This window comes from Hoplias malabaricus, chromosome 2 (assembly GCF_029633855.1).
Source record: "Hoplias malabaricus isolate fHopMal1 chromosome 2, fHopMal1.hap1, whole genome shotgun sequence".
Taxonomy (NCBI): Eukaryota; Metazoa; Chordata; class Actinopteri; order Characiformes; family Erythrinidae; genus Hoplias; species Hoplias malabaricus.
In genome coordinates this window covers 55,185,130-55,210,732 of record NC_089801.1, presented here as the reverse complement: position 1 = coordinate 55,210,732, position 25,603 = coordinate 55,185,130, and the positions used below count along the sequence as shown (strand labels likewise).

The following is a 25,603-nucleotide window of genomic DNA, read 5'->3' as shown; positions in this document are numbered from 1 at the left end:
GCTGCCATACGCCGGATGTATGTTTGCTCACTGCCCCTAGTGCACTTATGTGTTTGTGTGTGTTTGTTCAAGTCCAAAGCTATCAGCTGGTGCTCCATCCTCTGTTCACAGCCCAGTGCCACAGGGTGACATACCCCTCTAACAGACCCTTGGCATTGGGCATGGACCTTACAACTGCCTCTCTTTTCTCTCTTTCTCCCACCAGTCCTCACTGTTGTCAGTTCTGAGTTTCCTTGTTTTCTCTGGGAACAGCAGCTGTCTCCAGATGCACATCTGGGCCAAAATAAATTGTGTTTACTTCCCTGGAACCAGAGAACAATTCACTGGACTGGCCTCCAGAGGTCACTTGCTGTCATGGCAGCACATCTCAGCAGAGTGATGTAACTTTACACTCATTCTTCAGCTGACGACAGGGACTGAATGCCAAGCTGCCATTATTAATGACTGCAGCAGAAGCTGATCAAAACTGGACCCCAAAATACACCTCACAAAACAAACAGGAAACTTGGAGAAAAATAAACATAAACAAACAAACAAACACAGGTTTGTACACAATACTGTCACAAATCACACTTAAATATATTAATTTCCATATATTTAATGGAACTATATGAGTTTATTACTTTTTTTGCAACATGATAAAGGACGGCAGGGCTCAGCTGTGGAACATCTGGGCTTTAATCCTGGGCTTTGTCTGAGGTGTTATCTTTAGGTTAAACGCTATAGTATCTTATTGATTAAAGTCTGAATAGGAGTGGAAAGAGATTACAGGCTATAGGATTACGTTTCATTCAGTAAGGAGCTAAATTACAATCCAGCATCTGTGCAAGAGTCTCCATAATTCAGCAGCATCTGCCTATTATGTCATGCCAAGAGTTTTCTTCAATGAGAAGAAATTATTATGCAACAAAGCAGAAATTCTTCACAATGATCTGAGACATGCTGCCACTGTGGTGTACATGTGACTTATCTATCTATATATACACTGAACAACCATACCACTATGAGCACCTCCTTGTATTTACAGCTCCTCTGCCCATACAGGGGCACTTTGTAGTTTTACAATTACAGACTGGTGTCCATCGGTTGCTCTGCATACTTTGTTTGACCCTTTTTACCCTGTTCTTCAAAGGTCAGGACCCCCACAGATCATTCTCAGCGCTGCAGTGACACTGATGTGGTGGTGGTGGTGTGTTAGTGTGTGTTGTGCTGGCCCGAGTGGCTCAGACACAACAGTGCTTCTAGAGTTTTTAAAGCCTTCAGTGCCACTACACATCTGAGAATAGTCATCCAAACAAAAATGTGCAGTTGACAGTATCCTGTGTCCATTGATGAAGGACTAGGTGACCAACACAGAGCTACTGTCTCTGATTTTACATCTACAATGTGGACAAACAAGCTAGGTGTGTCTAACAGAGTGGACAGTGAGTGGACACAGTGTTAAAAACCCCAGCAGCACTGCTGTGTCTGATCCACTTGTACCAGCACAACACACACTAACACAACCTCGCCATATCAGATCCAACACCCAAACCATACCTGCTCTGTGGTGGTCCTGTGGGGGTCCTATTGAAGAGCAGGTTGAAATGGGGATAAGACAGTATGCGGAGAAACAGGCAGACAACTGTAGAACTACAAAGTGCTCCTGTATGATCCTGTGTAAAATGGACAGTGAGTGTAGATACAAATGGACTGAGGGAAATTAGATTAAATGGCTTCATTTTAATTTTGTTATTTAATTTGCTGTGGAAGTCATTCATTTTTCCCCTTCTACTGGTTCTGCTCAGACAGTGATAATAAGAAAAAGGAAAGTCAAATAAATACAATTTAAAAAGTATGCTTTCAAAAGTGGATGTCAAAGAAAATCATATATATATATATATATATATAATTTATAGAAAAATTGGACCCTTAACAATGATGCTAAAGCTGCTGGACCCCCCCAAACTGTCCCCTGTGAGATTTATCAGATATGTACCTAAAAACTGACACAAAGAGCTTAGTACACTGGCCTTAATGTATCCAGCACGTTCTCTCTCTCAAGCTCAGTATGTTCCTCCTGGTGTATGAACTCTATTGTGTATCGATTATGTGAATATCCTTTTTCTCCACACACCCTCACTGAGGGGGAAATTTGGTTGCTGAGGCGTCTTTCATACAGGAGATTCATTAACATTTCACTCACACGGTTTGTGATCAGCAGAGTCTATTTGACTCCAGCAGGCAACAAGGACAGATTGTGGTAATGGCTATTGGGTAACAAATCAATTCATGAGAGTAAGCAGAGGACAACAGAAAGAGAGACAGACAGACAGAGAGAGAGAGAGAGAGAGAGTTTGTTTCAGTGTTGATGGAAATATTTTTAGAGTCACTGGCTCTGTCTCGACTCAGTGAGCAGAAAGAGCAGAGCTGGACTCCACTGGGGCTCCACTATCCTCTTCAGCACTGACTCACACCGATACACACTCCTATTTCTCTTTTCCTCTTCACACAAGGTCATGCCTTTTAAAACAGTCCCATACTTATGCATGAGGTTAACCCCTACAGGTCAAGAATGATTACTTTCCTATTGCAGTACTCTACAAATGTAATAACACTCCTTGCCCATCACTGGGGAAAAAAAAAACGAAAACAAAAAAAAAACAACAATCAAATAAAAAAGCAGTTGGTGCTCTTAGAGCAGTGGGCTGACTGCCCCAGATCCCAGACCTAAGGGGTCACTAAGACTGAACTTGAAATCTCGATCCATTCACAATTTTGAATTATAATGGTGTAATAAGATAAAATATATAACTTAAAATAAAAAATATGAAAAAAAGTGCTGCAGGCTTTAGATTTGCATGGACTTGCGTGAACTGTCTATTTCTACTGGATCAGAACGTCATAAACAACCAGGTTATTGAAGCAATTTCTTCTGTTTACAGAACTTTTCAAATCTCCATTCAAATCTCCAAGCCGACAAATAGTGTCCTTTAACAACCATGTCATCCCTTCATCCAATTTAGTAAGGCTAGCACGACAGCCTTGAGGCTGCAGACACGCTTCCAATTCGGTGAGATGTTGAGCAAATGAACAGTAGCTTTACACTGCAGGTGAACGTTTGTTTGGAGTGTAAGCCATTCAGCAATTATTGTATAGCATTGAGCATATGATTAACAATAGAACGGTTCGTTGTGTGGCAGGAAACAAGGGATGGAGTTCGAGTAGCAGAGTAGTCATGGGAGATGAAGGGGTTAATCTGTATTCCAGGAGGCACTCACTGATGTTTTGCTGCACTGGGAAATTGCATGTAAGGTTTGAACAGAGTGAAGTCCAATTGAAGCCGAAAGGCATGATGCATTTGCATTCAGGAGAATGAGGTGGGAGAGAGAGAGAGAGAGAGAGAGAGAGAGAGAGAGAGAGAGAGAGAGAGAGAGAGGGGAGGTTGCTGATAGGTATAGTGAGTGTGTATAGATAACCTACACGTCATACAACTGGATACACACACACACACACACACACACACACACACAAACTACACCGAAAGGAGCATTCCAGTAGTAAATAATCAGCAGTCAAATTCACAAAGCTCTCACTATGGACAATGCCTCCTCAATGTCGAACAGAATTTCTCTGTGATGTCTAAGCCAGAACTCGACTATTTGTGTCGCATTGTGACGTGCGCGGGTTTACTCTGAAACAAACTCAGTGCATCCAACAATAAGGGTAGCATTCTTTTTCTTTTTACATTAATAGAAAACATGACAGCTCACAAAAACAGAAATTCCATGCCGACTAGCCTTACAACATTGGGCAATAACTCCTCTGAGGGCAGATTATAATGAGTAATCACTTGCAAATCTCAGGCTAATTATCTCCTGAGGCTTATTATTCAGTATTAACATGGACCTTAATGGACTACAAGGCAGTCACAGTGTTTTTCTTATGTTATACGATTGTGAAAAGAAAAAGGTTTGGATCTGTCAGTGAATCATGACACATTCAAAGGACTTGTGAACGTGTGTGTGTGTGTGTGTGTGTGTGTGTGTCGCCCTCCAGGGTGTTGTCCTGCCTTGCAACCAATGATTCCGGGTAAGCTCCGTATGCACCGCGACCCTAAACTGGATAAGCGTTTACAGACAATGAATAAATGAAAATGACTTAACATTGTCTGCTTAACTATTCATTATATTTTTACACTTGTTTTTTAACAAGAGCATCAATAATTTGTGTCCTATTATTCTTTTTTAAAAATGTAAACATTATTTTAGCCCTTACCTATTTTACAAACCCCAACGTCATCTCACTAGTTACATCATGGGACAATCATCCAGTCAGATGAACGATTCAGGAAAAAACAGGAAGTGAAAAAACAAGTGGGAGGAGAGTGTTGAATTCATTCATTCATTATCTGTAAGCGCTTATCCAGTTCAGGGTCACCGTGGGTCCGGAGCTTACCCAGAACCACTGAGCGCAAGGTGGGAACACACCCTAGAGGGGGCGCCAGTCCTTCACAGGGTGACACACATTCACTGACACTTTGGAGTCGCCAATCTGCCTACCAACGGGTGTTTTTGGATTGTGGGAGGTAACCGGAGCACCCGGAGGAAACCCAGGCGGACACAGGGAGAACACACCAACTCCTCACAGACAGTCACTCGGAGTGGGAATCGAACCCACAACCTCCAGGTCCCTGGAGCAGTGTGACTGTGACACTACCTGCTGCGCCACCGTGCTACCCATGTGTTGAATTGATTGTTTTTTTCACTGGAGCTTTTACTTGCTTTTCTCTACATCTTTTGTGCATGCACCCTTTTTTTCTAGAGAGATTTTGATGCTACTAACACCTCCATGACTTGTTGGTTGAACAATCTTGGGATCTTATTTTTCAAAGGCTTTCACTGTTCCCAAGCTGACAAATGTGAGCTAAAGTGGTTTTAATGCTGAGACCACTGTGTCTCTTTAGTGGATGCTCCTCAGGGACCCTGTCTTCTCTCTTCAGAAGTGCAGACCTTTTTTATGAACATTTTAGAAACTCATTATTAACTGAAGTAATGTTCTGAATTTACATTGTACTCTCTCTCTCTCTCTCTCTCTCTCTCTGTGTGTGTGTGTCTTTCTGTCTCTGGGAATGAAGTGGTAAAAAAAAAATAAAAAAAGCTATTTTAAAGATTTCATAAATTCTTCAATTAATTCCTCTCTATTTCTCATGTCTTTTCTCAGTTTCTCTCTCATGCTAACTAGAGGGAGAGAGAGAGAGAGAGAGAGAGAGAGAGAGAGAGAGAAAGGGGAGAGAGAGAGAGAGAGAGAGAGAGAGAGAGAGAGAGAGAGAGAGAAAGGGGGAGAGAGAGAGAGAGAGAAAGGGGGAGAGAGAGAGAGAGAGAGAGAGAGAGAGAGAGAGGGATAGACTGAATAATTTCTTTAGTAACTGTGTTGATGTGGATGAAGTGTCTTTGTTTAAATAGGACTAGAAACTAGAGGGTAATGTCCAAACAGACATGCATGTAATCGCTGTTCCAGGTCTTACATCTCAAGAGTCTATACAAGACATGTTACTGTATATAAAATATGCCAACACGCTTGTGCTGTCATTCGGCTAAGACATAGAGCTGAATAACAATGGCAGAAGTGATCTGCATGATAACTGGCAAGCATTACAAAATGAATCTAGCCATGTCTTAGCAAGACGTCAACCATGAAATGTGGCTAATGCATATAGGTCAAGCCCATTGTTCACATTAAAAGAGGGATGCCAACAAGCAAACGTGTGAAATGTGGCATAAAATGAATTTTATTCTACGTCAATTATTACACTGCGCATATATAGCAACAAACTGCTGATTGCATCATCCATCTCCTATGTAGACACAAATTAGGTTTTCCCACTCCAAAGGCCTTAAAGGCCCACAGCAGCATTCAAAAGTTTGGGATCATTTTTAAACTAAAGAAAATTAGTTACTAGCAGTCTGTAAAACATTAAAAAGTATTAGATCTGTCCAGAACGGGGAACAGAGCTGTGGACCATACTTACTCACTGGGAAAGCATTAAAACCCTGAGAATTTTTCAAAATTTGAATATGGTGATCAAATCTCAGATCCAATCAAGGAATGACTGTAAAAAAAATAAGCAGAGCATATATTTACAGTTTAATTCTGTGATTGAAACCGTTTTGTATATGATCCTTTAGGGTGTTAGGGTGTTGACCAACCCATTGCAGGATTTAAATGCATACAAGTACCCCATAAAAATGTTTATTGCATCAAGACTTTTTGACTTTGTCAGGAACGTCTATTTCAACAAAATATATATATATATTTTCATTCATTCATTATCTGTAACCGCTTATCCAATTCAGGGTCGCGGTGGGTCCAGAGCCTACCTGGAATCATTGGCCGCAAGGTGGGAAATACACCCTGGAGGGGGCGCCAGTCCTTCACAGGGCAATATATATATATATATATATATATATATATATATATATATATATATATATATATATATATATATAAATTGTGGCATTTCTGTTGTTAGAGTCAAGTTCGACCCAGGTATAATTTTAAATCAGAAAACACAAATAAGTGGCAAATCTGGAATCAGAAATACACTATACATCAACAGAACAGCTAGCTCTTCCTACAACCACTTGAGCTTCAGTCAGGGGCTTCTATCTTTGCCTGTTTCAAGAAAAACAAGGAAAGACAGACATGTCCAGACATATAAGGCCAAATCAGTTTAGAGTTTATGTTTTGTAGAGTATACAGTATCTCCAGTTTACAGTACGTAAAAATGAAAAATTAAAACCAATCCTTTCATGGATAAGGAAGCCTAACAAGGTAAACAAGTGGTAAGAAACAAATTGGTTGATAATTAAAGTTTATTAGGATGTCTTATGGCTGATTTAAAACACAGGTCAAAACCGATACATTAACATAAGAGATGGTAACAGAAAGCTAACACAGGAGGAAAGTTTCTGTACAAACTGTTAAATAGCAGTCCATATAGACATATACAAACAAATGGCTGAAATTTATATCAAGATTCATTCATTCATTCATTCATTCATTCATTCATTCATTCATTCATTATCTGTAACCGCTTATACAGTTCAGGGTCGCGGTATTAAGATTTATTGATACTGATATACTATTGAAATATTTTATATTCTGATATATATCAATATTGAATTATTGTTTAGCCCTAGCTTGAAGAGTCCTACAGAATATCAAATAACTATTTTTGGACTTAAATAATAATCTAGATATACAAAGGTTCCATTACATGTCCTAACTCTTTATAAGTTAAAATTGATCAATTAACACTGAAGTGAAAAGTATTTGAACCATAAAATGTGATCAATTCCTTGTGCTTTCTAAAGTTTCAAGTCTTATTTTCAGTTTAGCAAATGAATTATGACTGGGTCCACTTCATAATGACATTCATGCATGTATCCGTTCCTCTTGTAGTCCTCCAGAGTGCTTCACAGTGTTTGTTGTCCAGTTGTGTTTTGGAAAAGGATTTTGGCTTCATTTTTGCTTAATTAAAAGAGACATTTCTGAAGCATAATGCACAAAGACGTTTCGCCCCGTAGCTGTTTATCATGTCCTCAATGAAACATGCTGACCTCTTTGAAGAAGTAGCACTCATGCTTGAGCCAACTGCAGCAATTCACTCCAGCACTTTCCCCTAGAACACTCTTTTATCCTCTTAGTATTCATAATATATGATCCCTGAATAATAAACTCACACTTTCAAAGAGAGCATGTGAACAGTAGTGTCCAAATAGTCTGGTAATCAGTGCTTTTCTGTCGGTTGAGTTGTTGAAATGGCCAGAGTACCACCAAAGTTACACTATATGCTTGTAATAACCAGTGTGTATTATGAGTGATATATAGCTTTAATCATGTAGTCAACATAATTGTATTCGATAACACACATTCCCTAGGGTCATGATTCAAATACTGTTGAGAATAACTGACTCAAGAACAGGTGGGGGAGCCCAGGAGACAAAAAATTAATTCTTAAATAGTACTCCTTTAATATGATGCTACAACTAAAACTAAAAAAGTAAACAAAATAAGTCTGCAGATGAATTCTCAACTAAAAAATTATCTTGCAACATAAACTTTTGTTATGTGCTATTTAAAGTGTTGTGTTCATATTAGTTGACATTCTACTCAGAAATAACATGGCTTTTCTCTAATCACATTAAATCTGAAAATATGTGTTTCACATAAAAACATTTGTTAAGACTGAACTGTATTTAATAATTAATGTTTGCCTTGTTTAGTGACCATTACAAACAGTCCATCTTACAGTTAACCCTGTGTAAGGGGTTTGTTGTTTTCATTTGTGCTATATTTTTTTATATAATAAAGTCTTTAACATTTTATTTTAACATTAGCTTCTTTCCAAAACATCTACAAACAAATAGAAATTAAAATATTTGAATAAAATATAAAAGATTTTATCTAAATATAAGATTTTTTTTGGAGATCTGTACATTTCTGTATTATTTATATCGATTTAATTTATATGATATACTATTATTTGAGCTAAATGCTACAAACCTTGTGCTGTTTTGTCGGAATCTGCAAGTGCTTTTTTTAAAACGTTAATGTGGCAATAACTGAAAAAGAATATGGAAAAAGTAATGCTCTAATGCTTCAATAAGTTGAGCTGATTCATATGCATGCATCATTTTCACATGAATTCATTACTTTACATAACACATAAGACAGAATTGTGTTGTAGTTATATACTTTATTCATGTGGAACGATATATGCATTTGCATCAATGTTGTCAGAGCAATCTCTAGAGCTTCAACAGATTCTTGGTGAGTATGACTGTGAAGGTGACTGCTTTTAACTAGAGAGCTCTTACTTGCTGAAGCAATCTCTGCCATCCCGCATGGAGGCCACGTCCCATCCATAAGGGGCGCCCTGAAGCCCCGTCCAGCTGCCAGAGGGTGGAGGCCAACCTGCCGATTTATTCTTGTGGCTGGAGCGGAGAGAAGAACAAGCAGTGCATAAGTTTATGAAATTGTGAACTTTAAAAACACAACAGATAAATATAATAACATGGTTTCCCTGTTCTGACAATCCTTAGCAATTCATTTTGCTAGTTTGCAAGTTGCTACAGTGGAAAATTATGAACAACTCATAAGGGAATGTGATTGACAATGAAAATCTGGTACCTGATTGGCTGAAATAACCCCTGCCACAGTAAAACTTTTTCAAGCCACAGTGCTATGTAATGGCAGTTTCACAGTGGCACGGAGCAGGTTTAAAGAACAAAAAATGAATAAATAAATAAATAAATAAATAAACAGACTCGAATTTCCAAAATCTACGTAATTACAGCCGAGAATAAACTCTTGAAAATATAGTTTTGTTTTTTTTGTCTAACCAAAACTCCACAATAACTTAAGGAATTTTTTTACAAGGCTTGTAGAGTATCAATGTAACATTCTTGATGATTAAACTTACAGTATAACATGAAATACGTTACGGGCAAATCTTTTTAATTCACAGAAATAAGCAAATAAACTCAATACTACTATGAATTTATTTATTTAATAATTATAGCCTTGCCTATCGTTTGAAAGCAAATATTACCCACTGAAAATTCAGAGGCTATGCATGAGTTATTTTTAATGGAGGATTAAAAATGAATATTGGCAACTGCTGATTATAGTGTTTAAGTTTAATGACTTAAAATTACCAAAACATAATGGCAAATATACATTAAGATGACAAAATAAGATGTCTTCCAGTCATCTACTAGCACAATGCACATTCTTCTCCTTGAAAAAATGAATGTGATACCCCAGTTCACTTATTTCCTAATGAAACATCTGGCACTGGGATATTTGTTTAGAACTCAGAGATCCATTTCAGCAAACTGCGGAGAACAGAGAATTGGCAAACTTGGGATGGCAGTTGAGTGCCGGGCATTAATTAACTTAACGATGTCATCAGAACACCAAGGCCCCAGTGCTGGAATTGTCTGTACTGCTTATAGAGCCATGAAATTGCTTCTCTGTCAGCTATTGGGTCAGCCTCAATTCTTATAATCAATAGACAAAACTTATTCATATCACGCAATTTATGAAATTAATTTGCAGTAAAGCCTTGAGGATGCACATCTTAGCAGAACCGCCTCAGCATCAAAAGTACTTTCAGGTATTTATATGTTTCATGCTTAAAAGAGCAATCGGACACCAACAAGCAGCAATATTTATTAAAGTGATTATTTTGATTTTGATTACATGTCCTTGAATAAACCAGTTTATGCTTCCAAGAGGGGGTCGCTCAAATGGTTTGGCCATGTTTAAAACAGGTTTGATAAAGTGAGGGCCACATCGGGGCCACAAACATCAGTATAATGGCTGTTTCATAACAAATAGCTTATTTTAAAACACTGAGGGAAGACAGAATTTAAATAATGTCTGGTCTTCACTGAAGGAACTCCCAAATAATGCTCTCACAGTCCTACAATCCACATTCGTCTGTTAACCAGTATTCTATCAGATCAAGTTGAGGATGTGTCAGAAAGGATTGGTTTATTTTGAGCTGATCAAGTGGTATCCAGAAAAATGTGAATAAGAAAGCATCCAAATTGAGCCACAGTTAGCTTCTACAAATAAATGTTTAACTGTGTTTAAACCCGGCACTCTTGAAATATTTTTTCCTATAGTTCTGGATGATTTTGGCAGTAACATTTGGGACTGGGTTGATGTTAGCGAGATTTCTTTCCTGACCTCGGTAGGTACCATTTAGTGTGTTTTTCACTTGCTTAAGAATTTCACCAGTCCAATGGGGGCTAGTTTCGACAATGTTTGATCCTGAACTCTTTCATTTCCCATTTGGTATAATGTCAGAACAAATCATTATAATTATATATTTCTCCCCTAGTTGGAAATGGCATCTACCATTTACAATATACTAAAATTACAAGGGGTAGATAGTACCTTAGTAAATGTACTGAAGCACATGTACATCAGTACAGTTCTGATACATTTGGTACAGAAACAATACAGAAAGATCAACTTCTATTCCTTTAACATTTATATCTCTTGCTATGTTACTATTTTAAAGAAGAAGAAGAAAAAGGAGTGAGCACAGCCATACACACCAGCAACCCATCCATTTGGGCAATATTTATTCACTGATTTTCATAGATTTTTAATAATTTTTCACAAAAGGGAGTGTTTGGGTTCCAGTTTCCTGCTCATGCAGACCTTTAATGCAAATCTGAAAGTGATAAATTAGCATAGCATTGGAATTACACTGTGTGCAGTTACGCTATGCCTGATGCTACTAGGTAATGAGGTACAATGCCTCTGTGTTGTCTAGGAATTATCATCATACAGAAATACATTGCAGTCATTACTGGCATGGATGTGGAAGTCATGCACATGCAAGCACACACATGCGTGTTTAATGAATGCAGCAGAATTAGAATGTGCATACTGCAGAAAGGTTGTGCATGATTCAATTAGGTTTAGACACTGAAGTAGAAAGTCTGAAGCTCAGTCTCAGTATGTGCTCCTGGCTTTACCAGAGTGTGTGTTCCAATATGACTCTCTAATAAGACAGCAAACTTAGTCTGGAGTGTCCCAATGCTTAATCAGATTTGAATCTGGTATGTTTTGAGATCCTACTGTACATTGTAGGGAAAACAGTGGTGTTTAAACAGGGGTTAGTTGTCACGGTGTTCTTTAATATACACACCAATGAGCCGTAACCACCTTCTTTGTCCATCTGTTCCTCTGCATACTTTGTTTGCCCAATCCACCCAACACAGGCTGTGCAGCAACAGATAAGCTACTGCCTCTACAACTACTACTTTACATCTACAAGGTGGATCAACGAGGAAGGTGTGTCTAACAGAGTGGACAGTGAGTGGACACAGTGTTTAAAAACTCAGGCAGCACTGCTGTGTCTAATCCACTCGTATCAATAAAACCCACACAAACTAATCTGATATCACACCACTATAACATCAGTGTGACTGCAGCGCTGAGGATGATCCACCACACAAATGATACCTTCTCTGTGATGTGTGGGGGGGTCCCGACCCTAGAGAAACAGGGTGAAAGGGACCAGACAAAATATGCAAAGCAACAGATGGACCTGAGAGAATGGACAGTGAGAGTAGAAACAGTGAGAGGTGGTCATATTTATAGGATTTATTACATGACACTGAAAGTGTGTATTTTTAACAGATGTTCTGTATTCATGTATTTGGGTGCTAACTGGGGTATCATAATAAATGCTGTGCTTCAGACATAAAGCAGAGAGTAAAAGCTGTGCAGCCCTGCTCTCGCCTTCATCCAGTGGGCAACGTGGCACATCTGCTAGTTCCAAACGACTTGAATAACCAAAATATATCTGCCAAACCAAGTTTGTTTTGTCGCATTTGCGATGAAGCTATGAGGCTAATGTAGCAAACAAATAATGCATGCAGCATGTAAGCATGTTAGCATCAAGAGAAGTGCATGCATAAAACATCACACCCTTGCCTCAAACCATGTCACATCATCAGGTAATCTGAAACAGATTTGCTTATGTGGTTTTTGACAGTGTGTGTCATAAAGTTCTATCTATAAAAAATGGAATATATTGCTAACACAACTCAGGCTTCAACACTGCTAATGTTCTCAGCCATATATACAAGTTTTATACAAATCTTACTTTTATTTTTAACATATTGCTAGGCACCGTTTGACCATTTAAACATGCAAAATACACAACAAATAAACAAACAATAACAAATAAACTTCTATTACTCCTCTACTACAAAATAAGCTAAATCAGATTGCAGCCACAGATGTTTACTGTCTTCCACAGCAAACAATGGTTGTAATTTTACAGTGAAATATAACGTGTTATTGATATCCATTCTTACTTGCAGCAAAATCCTGTAAAACATAATTATCCCTTCAGAAATGAAACTGGATAAAGTTAAACATAAATTAAAAGCATTGTTTTATATTCTGCAATATTAATACACAACAATTTATTTCATGAAAAGAAAATGTAATACACACAAATAAGTTGAAATGCTTTGGATATAATTCAAATTTCTGTAGAGATCATGATGTAGGTGAGTTCCTCTGTATGAGATAGAATTGTCTGTATGAGATAGTATTACATAGAGTCAATTAATCAGGTTGTTGCTGTGGGTGGAGCTATAGCCAGAGTATATACAGAGTGAAGTAGATTAATATATCTCTGATTGGGTGTATATCATGTGTGTAGTTAGTGTATGACTGGGTTGTTGTGGGTATAGCCGTAGCTACAGTATCAAATAGAGTGAAGCAGATGAATGTGTCTGTGAAGCATAAGAGCTATACACTGTAATTACAGTGTTTATAGAGTGAAGCTTAAGTTGGTTCAGTGTTGGGGTGAACTGGGTCTCAAGTCTCTGATAAACGTCACCGTTGACATATACTGTGATTTTACAGTAAACACTGTAATTGTGAAATAAATTGCGGTACAGCCCTAGCTGAGCTGCTTGTAAGTTGTATGGAAGCCCTAAAAGACCATGGTGCTGCATAAACCCCAGCAAACACAAAGCTATAACAACAGTACTTATTCATATGACCTGTTTATGACAAATCATGAGGAATGTTCATCCACAAACAGGGCAGAGGGGCAGCTAGGCCTATGAAGGTAAATGGAAACAGGCATTGTGCATGTCCTTGGTCCATCAACGCTAACATTTATACACAAGATGTGCAGAAATTAATGCAACATTAACATTAATACCTTCATTCACTCATTCATTTTCTGTAATTGCAGTCAGTCTACAATGTATCACTGGTCATGGTGCAGAAACACACCAGTGGGTTCACCAGCACCAGTCCATCACGTGGTATTGCACACAGCCATGCATTCACTTATACACTCACACCTATGGACACTTTTTTAAAACAGGCTAGAAATTGGGACAGATGGAGGTAACCCACAGACACTGGGAGAACACAGACAGTGACCTGAGGCCTGAGACTCATTTACAATGTGTCTGATCGTTTACATTTGGGGTTGGGTGGGGAAAGGGCGCACATGTGATTTTTTTTGCCCTCACTGTGGTGCTAAGGGTATCTGTGGAAGCTGGTTTGTCGTGGCAGAGCTCATCGAGTGGAGGGCCCTATGCCTTTATCTCCTAATCCCTCTCATCAGAGCCAAAACAAATCCACACAATTTGCTGCAATAAGAGGATTTGAGGGAGTGGCATTCGGGGAGGGTTCCTGGTGGGGAGGTGGGTGGTTGTTGGTGGTTGGTGGTGGTTGGTAGGGAGTGAAGGAAAAGCACTGTGATATTGCTTAAACGTTGGGAGGCTGGGAATGGGTTCCTAAAAAAACATTCCCATGTTTACAGCCCCTAGCTGGGCAGTGGAGAAAGCCAGTTCCTTGGGGGGATTTATTTATTTATTTATTTCCCATGGTGGGTGATGGAGTGGTAACAGACATGGGGAAGTGGAATATTCTTGATGTAGCTTTGCTTTGATGGCATATTTCTGTGGCACTGAAATCACAGATGATGTCAGGCAGCTCAGCAATTGATTTTCTTTGGAGTGTATCAGGCCTCAAAAATGAACCATTTGGGGATTAATATAGCATGATATTACTGTTATATACATTAGTATCCTCATTGTGTCAAAAAGTTCTGAAATATGACTCCAATTTGCCTTACAGACAATGTATCCCAGACAACCAAACTCAAACCTATGTAAGAAATGTGTGTATATTTAATATATACAGTATATTAGCATCTATGTAAGTGTATGAGTTTGAATATATTTGAATGAGTCTGCTAGGTATGTAGGAGTAGGTGTGTCTAGCAGAGTGGACAGTGGGTGGATACAATGCTTAAAAACTTGAACAGCAATGTTGTGTCTGATCCACTCTTACCAGTGCAACTCACATTAACATACCACCACCACCACCACGTCATTGTCAATGCAGCATTGAGAATGATCCACCACCCAAGTCATACCTGCTCTGTGGTGGTTCTCTAGGGGACTTGACCATTGAAGAACAGCGTGAAAGGGGGAAATAAAGAATACACTGCAAAAAATGCATTATAGTCTGCAAAGCGTTCCGGTATGGTCAGTGGAATCAGAGAAAGGACAGTGAGTATAGAAACAAGGAGGTGGTCATAATGTTATGGTTGACCGGTGTATTATAAAAGACTCATGACTGTTTTTATGAAGTGATAATTCTGTATATATGTGATATATGGGTAAGATTCTTTCAGCAGATAACCCCCCACCCCAACCCTCCATAATGGCCACACTACTACTGATAACACTGATATCATATTCTGTGGTCAGGAAGCTAAAGGCAGCCATCGATCTTCGCTCTCAGATTTGGAGCAGCTCATCAATAGAGAGAGAGAGAGGGAGAGAGAGCGAGAGTAAGTTTAGCTTCCTTTTCCAGCAAAAAACAGGCCTTCTCCAAATGTGAAAAGTTCACTTTTATTTTGCTGTCTCACTGCCTCCATTATAGTCTCACACACATTAGCATTCTCTTTCCTCCTCCATATCCCTAACACACTGAAAGAGAAGATGTGATAGTAGCTAAAAGGTCATTTTTCTGGCTGAAATATTTAACATAAGCATACAGGTCGAGCGGGGCAAATGACTCAAATCAATTTCACTGTAATAAAGAATGGATAAAAAACAATATATATTTTGTTTCCAGAACTTGGAAGGTTATACCACATCGTTTATAAGAATATGTAAAGGCTTAATCTTCCTAAAGGACTATTTCTTCATTGAGTTATATATAAGTCATCGTCCATAAGGCTACATGAGACATACATTTTAATGACAAATGATGAACCTAAATCGACATCTATAATGGTTATTACAAAAGTATTAGTTGTCTAGTCTTTAACTGACCAAAGCAGCTTTTATTACAACGGAAGCTTGATTGTGTTCCTACCCTCGTCCAAATGTTACTTGAGCCAGGTCAGTGGAGAATCACAATGATTTTGAAGCTGTAATTTGAAGATAAATATACTACAAGGTGTTTCTTTAAACACATACAGAGGCAAATTAAATGCTACTTGATTGTTTGTTTACGTTTATTTTTCCATTTACTAGCTTGTTTAATACTATTGGTGATAGACTTGCATTTTGTTTTGTAAACATCTTATTAATTGCTTATAAATGTGTGAAATCTGAAGTGTTAAAATTCTAGATGCTTGTCAAAACTCTGAGATCTGTGTGGGCTATTATTAATAGTGGTTATATTTAGGAGGAAAGAATAAGAAAAAGACTGTATTGCAATATGACTTCTGATATCGTAAATAAACATAGACTTTCCTGAATGATTTTAATCAAATGTACTTGATCACATTCACAAAAACAAGGGACTGTGTAGATGTCAATTTGGCAGATATACAATATTGTAACACAACATCTCACATGGTATAATCAGTATATCACTGCACTGTTGTCTGGGCTGTGGCTTTGTAGTGTGAAAAACCATGTCATCATGCTGCGATTACGATCTGCATTACACAAACACTTTCACACATTCACGCACACAAACCTGAAGAGAAATACACCCGCATTTGGATTCAACAAGCACAAGACAATAGAAGCTGAGCCAATGCTTTGTGCTGATGGGAAATTTCATTCCAGACGCGATCACCGCAGATTGTCTCACAAATGAACCAGAGTCTTCAGAATCATACGCTGTTCAGTATAATGAGGCACTGTCCTTTCTTGCAGGTGAACTAATATCAGTTAGAGGTATTCTGTTTTCAAGGGTTTTTACTAAATGGCAATGTGAGTTCTACTTACACAGTGGAATTGTACTTCAAATGAATAAAAAATGTGTAACATAGCACCAATTTGGTAAATATTTAGTGGAGGGTTCTGGTAACTAACTGAATATTTATATCCATAGAAGAACTGATTTTTCTCCTCTACAGAACTATTTTAAAAAAGACAACACCTGAAGAATAATTTCATCATGCAAATAAACCATTTCACCATGGAATTGATCATATATAAAATTCTTATATTAAAGAACCCCCTTTTTTATTTAAATATTTCCATATTTCAATATAAATATTTCCAGGGTCTCACAGCTATCATCAGGAGATCACAACTTTGATCCCTAGTGATGCCACAGCCATCCAACTCCAAACTGGCCTTATTTTTTCTTGATGCATAGCATGACCCTCCCTCTCTTCCCATTAGAACTGGGCAGTAACAGTTCTCCTCAAAGCGTGGTGAGCTCACAGCACTGCACAAGGCTTGGAGATCTTCATGTAACTTAGTTCAATTTTTTCTTTTATTTGATTTCACGCTTTAATTTCAAGTCCACTTTGTGAAGGTTGGGGTCATTTTACTTACGCTTTCCTCTCAGTTACTGCACAGTTTTCATAGAAAGTGTTTCATCTTTTCATTCTAAGCATTCTCTGATTATGTTTCCCCCACTGTTTCTCTATTTCACTGATTTGCTTGTTTTCAGATGTAGATTAGGGGTCTGTGCATTGTTGTATCTGTCCATTTTGTTGTTATGCACAGGCTAGAACCTGAAACTGCATTGCTGTAGGAAGCACATTATCAAGACCTAGCCAAGACGTTATTATGTTTGATAGAATGCATTAGTGTGTGATGGACCCCACTGAAAATCAATCCCATAAAAACTTGCAAATGGAAGTATTCACTTTCTGTCAGAGTAGATTAGAATTCCAAAGATCATAAATTACAATGCAGTTGTAATATTTGGCAATCACATTTACGACCTTCTGTAGGAATACCATGTCATTGTTTCTGTTAAGGAAAGCAATGGCAGTAACAGTATATAGCATAATAAAGAGGATATGTGTGGGGGAATAAATAAATCGTAAATTTAAATTCAACAAGAGAAAAACTTGTTTTAAACTCATTTTTGAGCTGAAAATACTAGCTATTTTTTCTAGTAATGGACCATACATTGTGCCATGGTCCACACAGTTTCATTTCCTCCACTCAAACTTAGGACCCTCTCAAGTAAATGTACTGTTTCCTAGAACTGTGTATCAAAGCTGAGAACCACGGGAGAACCTTTATTATAGAGTATGTATATCGAAGGCCTAACTTTCATTTTAAATGTGTGTGCTGCTTAAATACACAGTAGTTTTTAAAATAACTGGTCCAATACTAGATATATTAAAGGACATTAAAACCAGTGAGAAAAGTTGAATAGAATAGGTAGAATAGTCTGATAGTGGTAGATGTTAATGTTTTCATTCATAAAATACTACTTTGGTAGTACTATGCAATCCTGGATAAAGCCTCATTCATTTTTGACTATGAGATGAAACAATAGGTTTTCTCCCACTGGATTCCACCAATATTTATTGGAATTCTTAAATGAATACTCATGAATTCATGTTAGAAATGTGGGTGAATGTAGTGATTAGAATTGATCCCCATTTTGACATGCATTTAATAGGAAAATGAATATTGTTGGATTGTTCTGTAATCAAATAATTAATATTGTACGATTGATGGATTTAGCAAATGCTCTTATACAGAACAATGCTAATTAAGTTATAAACTGCACTAACCAACTATATATACCATATATATATATATATATATATATATATATATATATATATATATATATATATATATATATTCTTTCAATGAAAGATGAATTGGAAATATTGTAAGTTTACATGCCCAGTTTTTATTTATTGGGTGGATCCTTAATGTTTCATCTTCCTGGAAATCATTGTCCATCAGCATATCTCCTTTAATACTGTAGGGTCTCCGGGGCATGAGAGAGTGTGTGTTGACCCAGCAGAGAGCTCTGGCTGGAGATTTGGCAAACTTGATTCGGCAAACTGTCCACCATGCACCAGTGACTGTGCACTAACAAATGTGGATCAAATGTGTGTGTTTGTGTGTGTGTGAGAGAGAGAGGGGGGCACTTTGGATTGACATGAGTGTGTTTCATGCTTGTTGTTTGAAGAACATTTGGCAAACCATTCGCCATGCACCAGTGACTGTCCCCTGCAACGGCCTTAAACCTGTGTGTGTGTGCATGTGAAAAAGAGAGACTGATAGATAAAATGAAGCCTTAGGCATGGCCTTTTAACCCTTTACTTCCCCTGACAAGCCCATCACCAGAGGCCGTGGCCAAACCCATTTAGCGCAACACAAAGGCCAAGAAGCTGTGGTCACAATGCATTTAAAGATGCACTCATTATACTGTGAATAACAATCAGACTAATTGACTTTCCCCTCAAGTCTATACAGTGGAGCAGAAGGTAATGGCACCAAGCTGAAGAGCTCTTCAGTTACAGAGAGAAGATGAGCGGCGTCCCTGCACTTTCACCAAAAGCTTTTTGGGATGAGAGTAGTGCGAGAGTGAGGGGTTCATTAAATCTGCAAAAAAAAAAAAAAAAAAACAGTCTGAAACTTTGCCCTATTCACTGCAAACCACTATTTTGGGAGTCTGCCATTGTGTAGTGGCATCCAGAAGCAGTGCACTCTTTCACATCCATATACACCACATAATAGATACAGTACAGATAATGTACCCGAGCACACACAGGATACCCATAATGTAACAACTTTAAGACAGTGATAAACTAACAAGTGTAACATTATGATAACGGATCCTGACAAATAAAATATCACATTTTCAGTTATATTTTACATAGAAGAAACACTTCTGTTTCCTAAAAACAATGCTTCTTTCAGAATAGTGAAAACCCTTCTGACGTTTGAGTGGGTTTAAGTGCCAAAGACATTTTTCAGCACTTTTCCTAACCTCTTATAATCTGTTAATATTATTATTATTACTTATTATTATTAATTATTATTAAGACCAACATACATTATTGAGCTCTGTTCGGAGCTGTAGCTGAAACATTACTTACAACACTGGTACTGGATAGGAGGATACTAGTCCAGGTCTGGATATTAACACAATGTATTATACGCCAACAACAGAACATTAGAGAAGGGGAAAAACTGAAACACATCTAGATTTTGCACAATATCCTTTTTGTTTGATCCAGTCTCAAAGAAAAAGAGCTCCTCATAGAAATTCCATGACAACAATGTGATCACTCAGTAGAACATTAGTTTGTTGACTGGTGCTTGACAAATCCAGCTCAGCAGATCAATGAAATAGGATTAATATTACGTCCAAACCCTACCAAAAATAGAAAAGATAACAGCAGAAACTAAAATAAAAATAAATGTGTGCATTTATCTCACTCATTTGAACACTCTCTGGACTTTTAGGAATATGGTAAATTGACCTATAAGATACATAATTTGCATTTCCTTGCCATATATTTTAATGGCTAAAACCGGGATCCCTTTACAGGCCTTCAGGTTTGAAGAGGAACTCCTGATTTGTATATTTATTTATTTATTTATTATTATAATTTTTATTTATTTATTTTGAGAAATGTTGACGAGAATCAGGAGTTATGGAGTCCACAATGCAAATACAGCCATTTTATTTACTAGCCCAAACCACCACTGATTCTGCACGTCTACTGACCAAACGCATGGAATGTTGATAATGGGCAAATACTGGTAAATCTGAGCAAGGGTGTTTCTGTTCTAAGTGTAGCACAACTGGCCTAGTTCGCTCTGGGTGTGTAAGATGGCCTTCCGTCTCCTTCATCGGTCAACATGATGCTTACAAGTGCAGGAATCTGTTCAACTATACCTCCACAGATGTGTAAATATATATTAATAAATGGAGCAGCCCTTTGCACATTACAATTCGTTTTGATGTGTAGTTATCTCATGAGCACAAGCGAGCTGCCGTCCACTGGTGGCGTTGTTTCACTAAATTCACTGATCTCGATTCTTGATCGGTTAGAGCAAGTACTAAAAACAATGCTGTAAAACTGCTGTATTTCTGCCATTTTGTGCCCCACAGTCCAAAAACAGGTTGGTAGGTGGATTGGCTTTTCAAAAGTGTCTATAAATATGTGTGTGTGATGCCCTGTGATGGACTGGTGTGTTCCTGTGTTTCGCCCTGTAATAAAGCTGTTAGGATAAAAGTCTTACAGAAAATGAATAAATGAATTAATGAATAATTTAGATATAACTTAGCAAAAATCAGCCTGTTTTAAGAGTTATTGTTATTATTATATTGTGTTCTTTGCTGCTCCCCTAGTTTTCCGGTGTAGGGAATGGGGATTAGGCATCCACTGGGAAGAGTGACTCTTTTAGGAAGGAGTATAGCATTTGCTCAGTTCACCTGCCAAATGCTGTGACCTTACAGAGATGTTGTTGCGTTTTTTTAGCTTTTGCATTTACATTAAGTTGCCTTGCATTATTCATTTGCAGAGAGGCTCCCTGCTCCAAGAGAGGACACAAGAGTTCGCCACATGGACGTCAAGCATGTGAGCAGCTGGACGCTAGCTGGGGGACATTTAGGCCGACAAAGAGCCAGGCGTTCCATAGTGTTAGCATTCTACTTTTAGAGGACGTTAACGTTATTTATTTACTTTTTTCTTGTGCTGGAAGAACGGCTTTCCCGAGTGTTATGAATGATTTAGATGGGATTAGAAGGGCTACACAACATGGATGAAGACAGTGCATCTCCAGCAGTTTTCTGCATTTTTACACTGCAGAATGATGCTTGTTCACTGGCCGGATCACACGCCCCATCTCTTTCCTCTCAACCAGGGTTTCCACTGTCAGTTTTAGTCTTTTTTAGACTTTCTGCTCACCACACAGCCAGAGTTCAGACTCTATGTGGAGTGGCTAAAACCACCTCAGTTCCATCCCTCTTGGCTGAGCAGTTAAAACACCCCATGTATTCCCAGACCTTTTGGCCTGCCCTAGAGGGAGTCGTAAATTAAACATCTTCGCTCTTAAGAGCCAGTGTTCCGACTCTGACATGCCTCTCTTTTATATGTTCAGTACAGGACCAGGCTCTTGATGAGACAAGATGCTCAGGCTCTTAATGTGATGGCTAACTGGATTTACGTAACTAGGAAGGACTTGCTGCAGAGAGTGCAAGGGGGAAACTATGTGCAATCTAGAGATATTCATGGCAAAAGATGAAGGAACACGTCAATAAAGAGACTGGTCCACTGTAACTGCACCAATGCAGTGATAGAAAAGACAATTTGCACAGTTCTCCAAAATAGAGTGATACAGAGAGAGAGAGAGAGAGAGAGAAAGAGAGACAGAGAGAAAGAGAGAGAGAGAAAAAGAGAGAGAGAGAGAGAGACAGAGAGAGAGAGAGAGAGAGAGAAAGAGATAGAGAGAGAGATAGAGAAAGAAAGAAAGAGAGAGAGAGAGAGGTTTGCTTCTGTAGTTATTATTCACATCACATCATTGTGCTGTAGAGCATCAAATAACTGAAAGCGGTAGCCGTTATTTTCAGAGCCTCAACAAAAGTTCATACTTCTGTCCATTTGTATAGATAACAGCATGCAATACAGAGTCTGAACAAATACACAAAACACATATGCAAAACTTTATGCTTTGAGGTTGTGAAGCACCAAAATTCAGAATGCAATGTGCTTAAAAAGTGATAACAATGTACTTGTATTATTGATAAAGTCAGCCATTTTAATAAATCAAACACAAACTGATAATAAATAGACATGAAACAGCCTTTTCATTCTACAGCCTAAATATTGGACACAAGGTAGGAACAAACCCTGGGCAAAGCGCTGTATACCATCAGAGAGCCTCACACACAACCACACACACACACACTTGTGGACAGTTTCACACAGCCAACCCATGAAAATGTGTTTCTGGACTGTGGGAGGAGCACTCGGAGGAAACCCATGCAGACACAAGGAGAACACGTAATTACATTATTTCCCCAAAATGATTACAGCATAAAATGTATGTGTTATTCAGTTACACTTAGTTCACTTAACTATATCATAATACATTTTCAGGGACAATCAGTGACTGCTTTTGCTGTTTTGCTGTTTTCAAGGGGGAATATTTTCTTACCTTCTTTGTAAAGTCAGCATGAACAGAGATTATAAACTGCTGACCTGCTGTCCCACATACACCCTCAGAAAAAAAAAAACTCACAGTGGTGGTAACCTCAATTACACATATGCATTAGCTTTAGTTAGGGAACATGATTGTGCCATATTCTAAAATGATTATAGATTTTAAAATTGTGTTGATTTCATATGCCCCATGTCATCCCCAGGACTATGTTCTTTTATTTCCTTCCTTGTATTTCCTTCTGAAGGAGGTAACGTACCTTTAGGGAACACAACTGGACTCTAAAAGTACTGTTGTACCTTTAAATGTACCTGTATACAGTACCTTTTGTCTGAGTGTTTACCTGCTCAGCTCAGCTCTGCTAAAAAAAATTCCAGGTGCCAGATTTGCCTAAAGGAAACGCGAAAAAGCTGAGCCAATCCAAGCTGAGTAGGTACAATACAGTGGAAAAGCACATTTAGTGAACAAATATGGACTTGTTTTTTAGTGTAAAAGCCATGAAAACACTTTTATATGGATGTCATTTTCACTGTTGAGCTTCTGCTTGGTGTAGGATAGCAAACAAATTCCCTCCCCCAGAAATTTTAATGGCTCTTTTTGATTTTGACAATTTCAAACCTATTTAATCTCTTGGCCCTTCTGGCCTTTTTATTATCTTTAGGCCAAAAGTCTAAAGGGCCGCTGTGGGTGATCTTTGACTGATTTTCAGTGGTCAAGGTACTGTGCCATCCCTAGTTTTTGGCAAAATTACACCGATTAGCATACAGGTTGCTACCTGATTGGCTATTCATGTATATTACTCAAAGCTTAAGTTTAAAACTAAATTAGCAAATTATTATTAGACATCATGGTTTTGCCAATTGTTTAACAGAGTTTTCACTGAACTATCACTTTCTGATTGAAGAAAGGATGAATACTGGCAAAATGAAATCTGACTGGATTTTGAGACCAACTGATCTCAACACATCCTGCCCCATTATGCAAGGGTAAAGGGACAGTACAAACTGGTCTTAAGTGCCTTTCACTGCAGTGCTCTGGGACATGGAGGCAGCAGGTCCAGCATTCGTCCTGATCCTGAAAGGAATGTTGGGTGAATGTAAGCATTTTTTTCAGAAGCTTGTTACATCTTCGCTCAGCCAGCAGAGAGACATGATTTTCTCATTTAACAGCACAATCTCCAGTTATATGAATACATGAATATTTCATGAATATTGCGTCACCCTCTGGCCTCAAATATCAAGCCACTGCTGATCAGAATGAGGCAGCATGGTGATTTTTCATATTTATCATTTTGCTTCTCATTACAAATATGAGCAGATGGGATGGTCCCACTCACATCAGAGCACATTTGACTCACTGGATCCCAAATTGTATTGTGCACCTGGAAAAACTGCAAATAGCAGAAAAACACATGTTAGTCCAGTTCTCTGGCAGATGAATGGATTTTACAAGACATACAAACATAGTTTCTTATAAAAGCAAAAGCATCCTATAAAAAGTGTTGTTATCAGTTTGATATTACATTGGAAAAACAAGTGCATATTTGTTTGCAATTATTTATTATTATAAAAAAATTAACACTTGCCCCACAGACTGGACATTGGGTCCTGACTAAAACCTCAGTGCTGCCCATGACAGCCTCTCCGTTGAACATCCAGATCTCACATCTCTCATTTAATCTATGTATGGAGTGGTGTTTTCTAGACCAAAAATATCACTCAGTAACTCTTCAAAAGTATCCATTTGTTGATCTTTGACTCTGAAAATGTTTAATATCTGGGGGAGGGTATTTGACATGTGATCTGAAAGAATGAAATATGATGAGAGTTGAATTTAAAATTCTTCATCATCAGCAAAACCTCTCTGGAAAAACAACAGAGATGTGTATCCTGACGGGACTAAAATTACTCAAGTGAAAAACATTAAGGAATTCAGCCAGTTCAGAGAGATGGAGGGAGAAAAACAAAAATACTCAATCCACACAGTCATGAAATCACAGAGGAGCTCCAGTGAAAGAGGAAATTACTCCAGGAGCTCATGTGAATTTAATACTGAACTGAGCTTTAGTGTACTACATCCACTCTGCCTGCCCACTCAGACTGTTTGCCTATAGACACAGTCAAACAAAGTTAAACTTTACCATTTGCTTAAAGCCATAAACTCACACTTTTGAGCTTGATAAAGGAATAAATTAAGTCCACTTTGTCTTAATTGACAAAGAACACATAAGGAGCCACACAAATGTGTCAGCACCAAAAAACAAAGACAAATGGATTCGCTTCTAATGTATTCCACTGATATTTTGACGTGCAATTCGTGTCCTTTCATACATTAACTGGAGTTGTTGAAGAAGAGCGTTCTACCACTGTTTTGACATTTCATTTGAAACTCTTTTGACATTCCGTCTCTTTTGTGTCAAGACAAATATGCTATTTATTCCACAGCAGCCACTGGAGCCCATCAGATATTATTTGATTCATCTCCTACCAGCACTATGTCTAATTCAATTCTCATCCACTGCAGGTTTTTGCCAACTAAACAAAAAAAAACCCATGTTGCTGAGGCCCTGAAATTAACCCCTTTCTAAACAAAATCCTGTTTCTCCATTTTTGTCCCATTCCATTTGTGGGTATAATGTGAAAATATCA

At 38.1% G+C, this 25,603-nt stretch overlaps 1 protein-coding gene across 1 annotated transcript in view; it reads right to left on the bottom strand.

Annotated features, from left to right (window-relative positions):
- LOC136686441 (FERM and PDZ domain-containing protein 4-like) overlaps window positions 1-25,603 on the bottom strand; it is a 75,754-nt gene that overhangs the window by 28,781 nt on the left and 21,370 nt on the right. Inside the window, exon 2 of the mRNA XM_066660222.1 lies at window positions 8,862-8,978. Coding sequence (XP_066516319.1) covers window positions 8,862-8,978 — 117 coding nt within the window. The remainder of the gene's footprint in view (window positions 1-8,861; window positions 8,979-25,603) is intronic.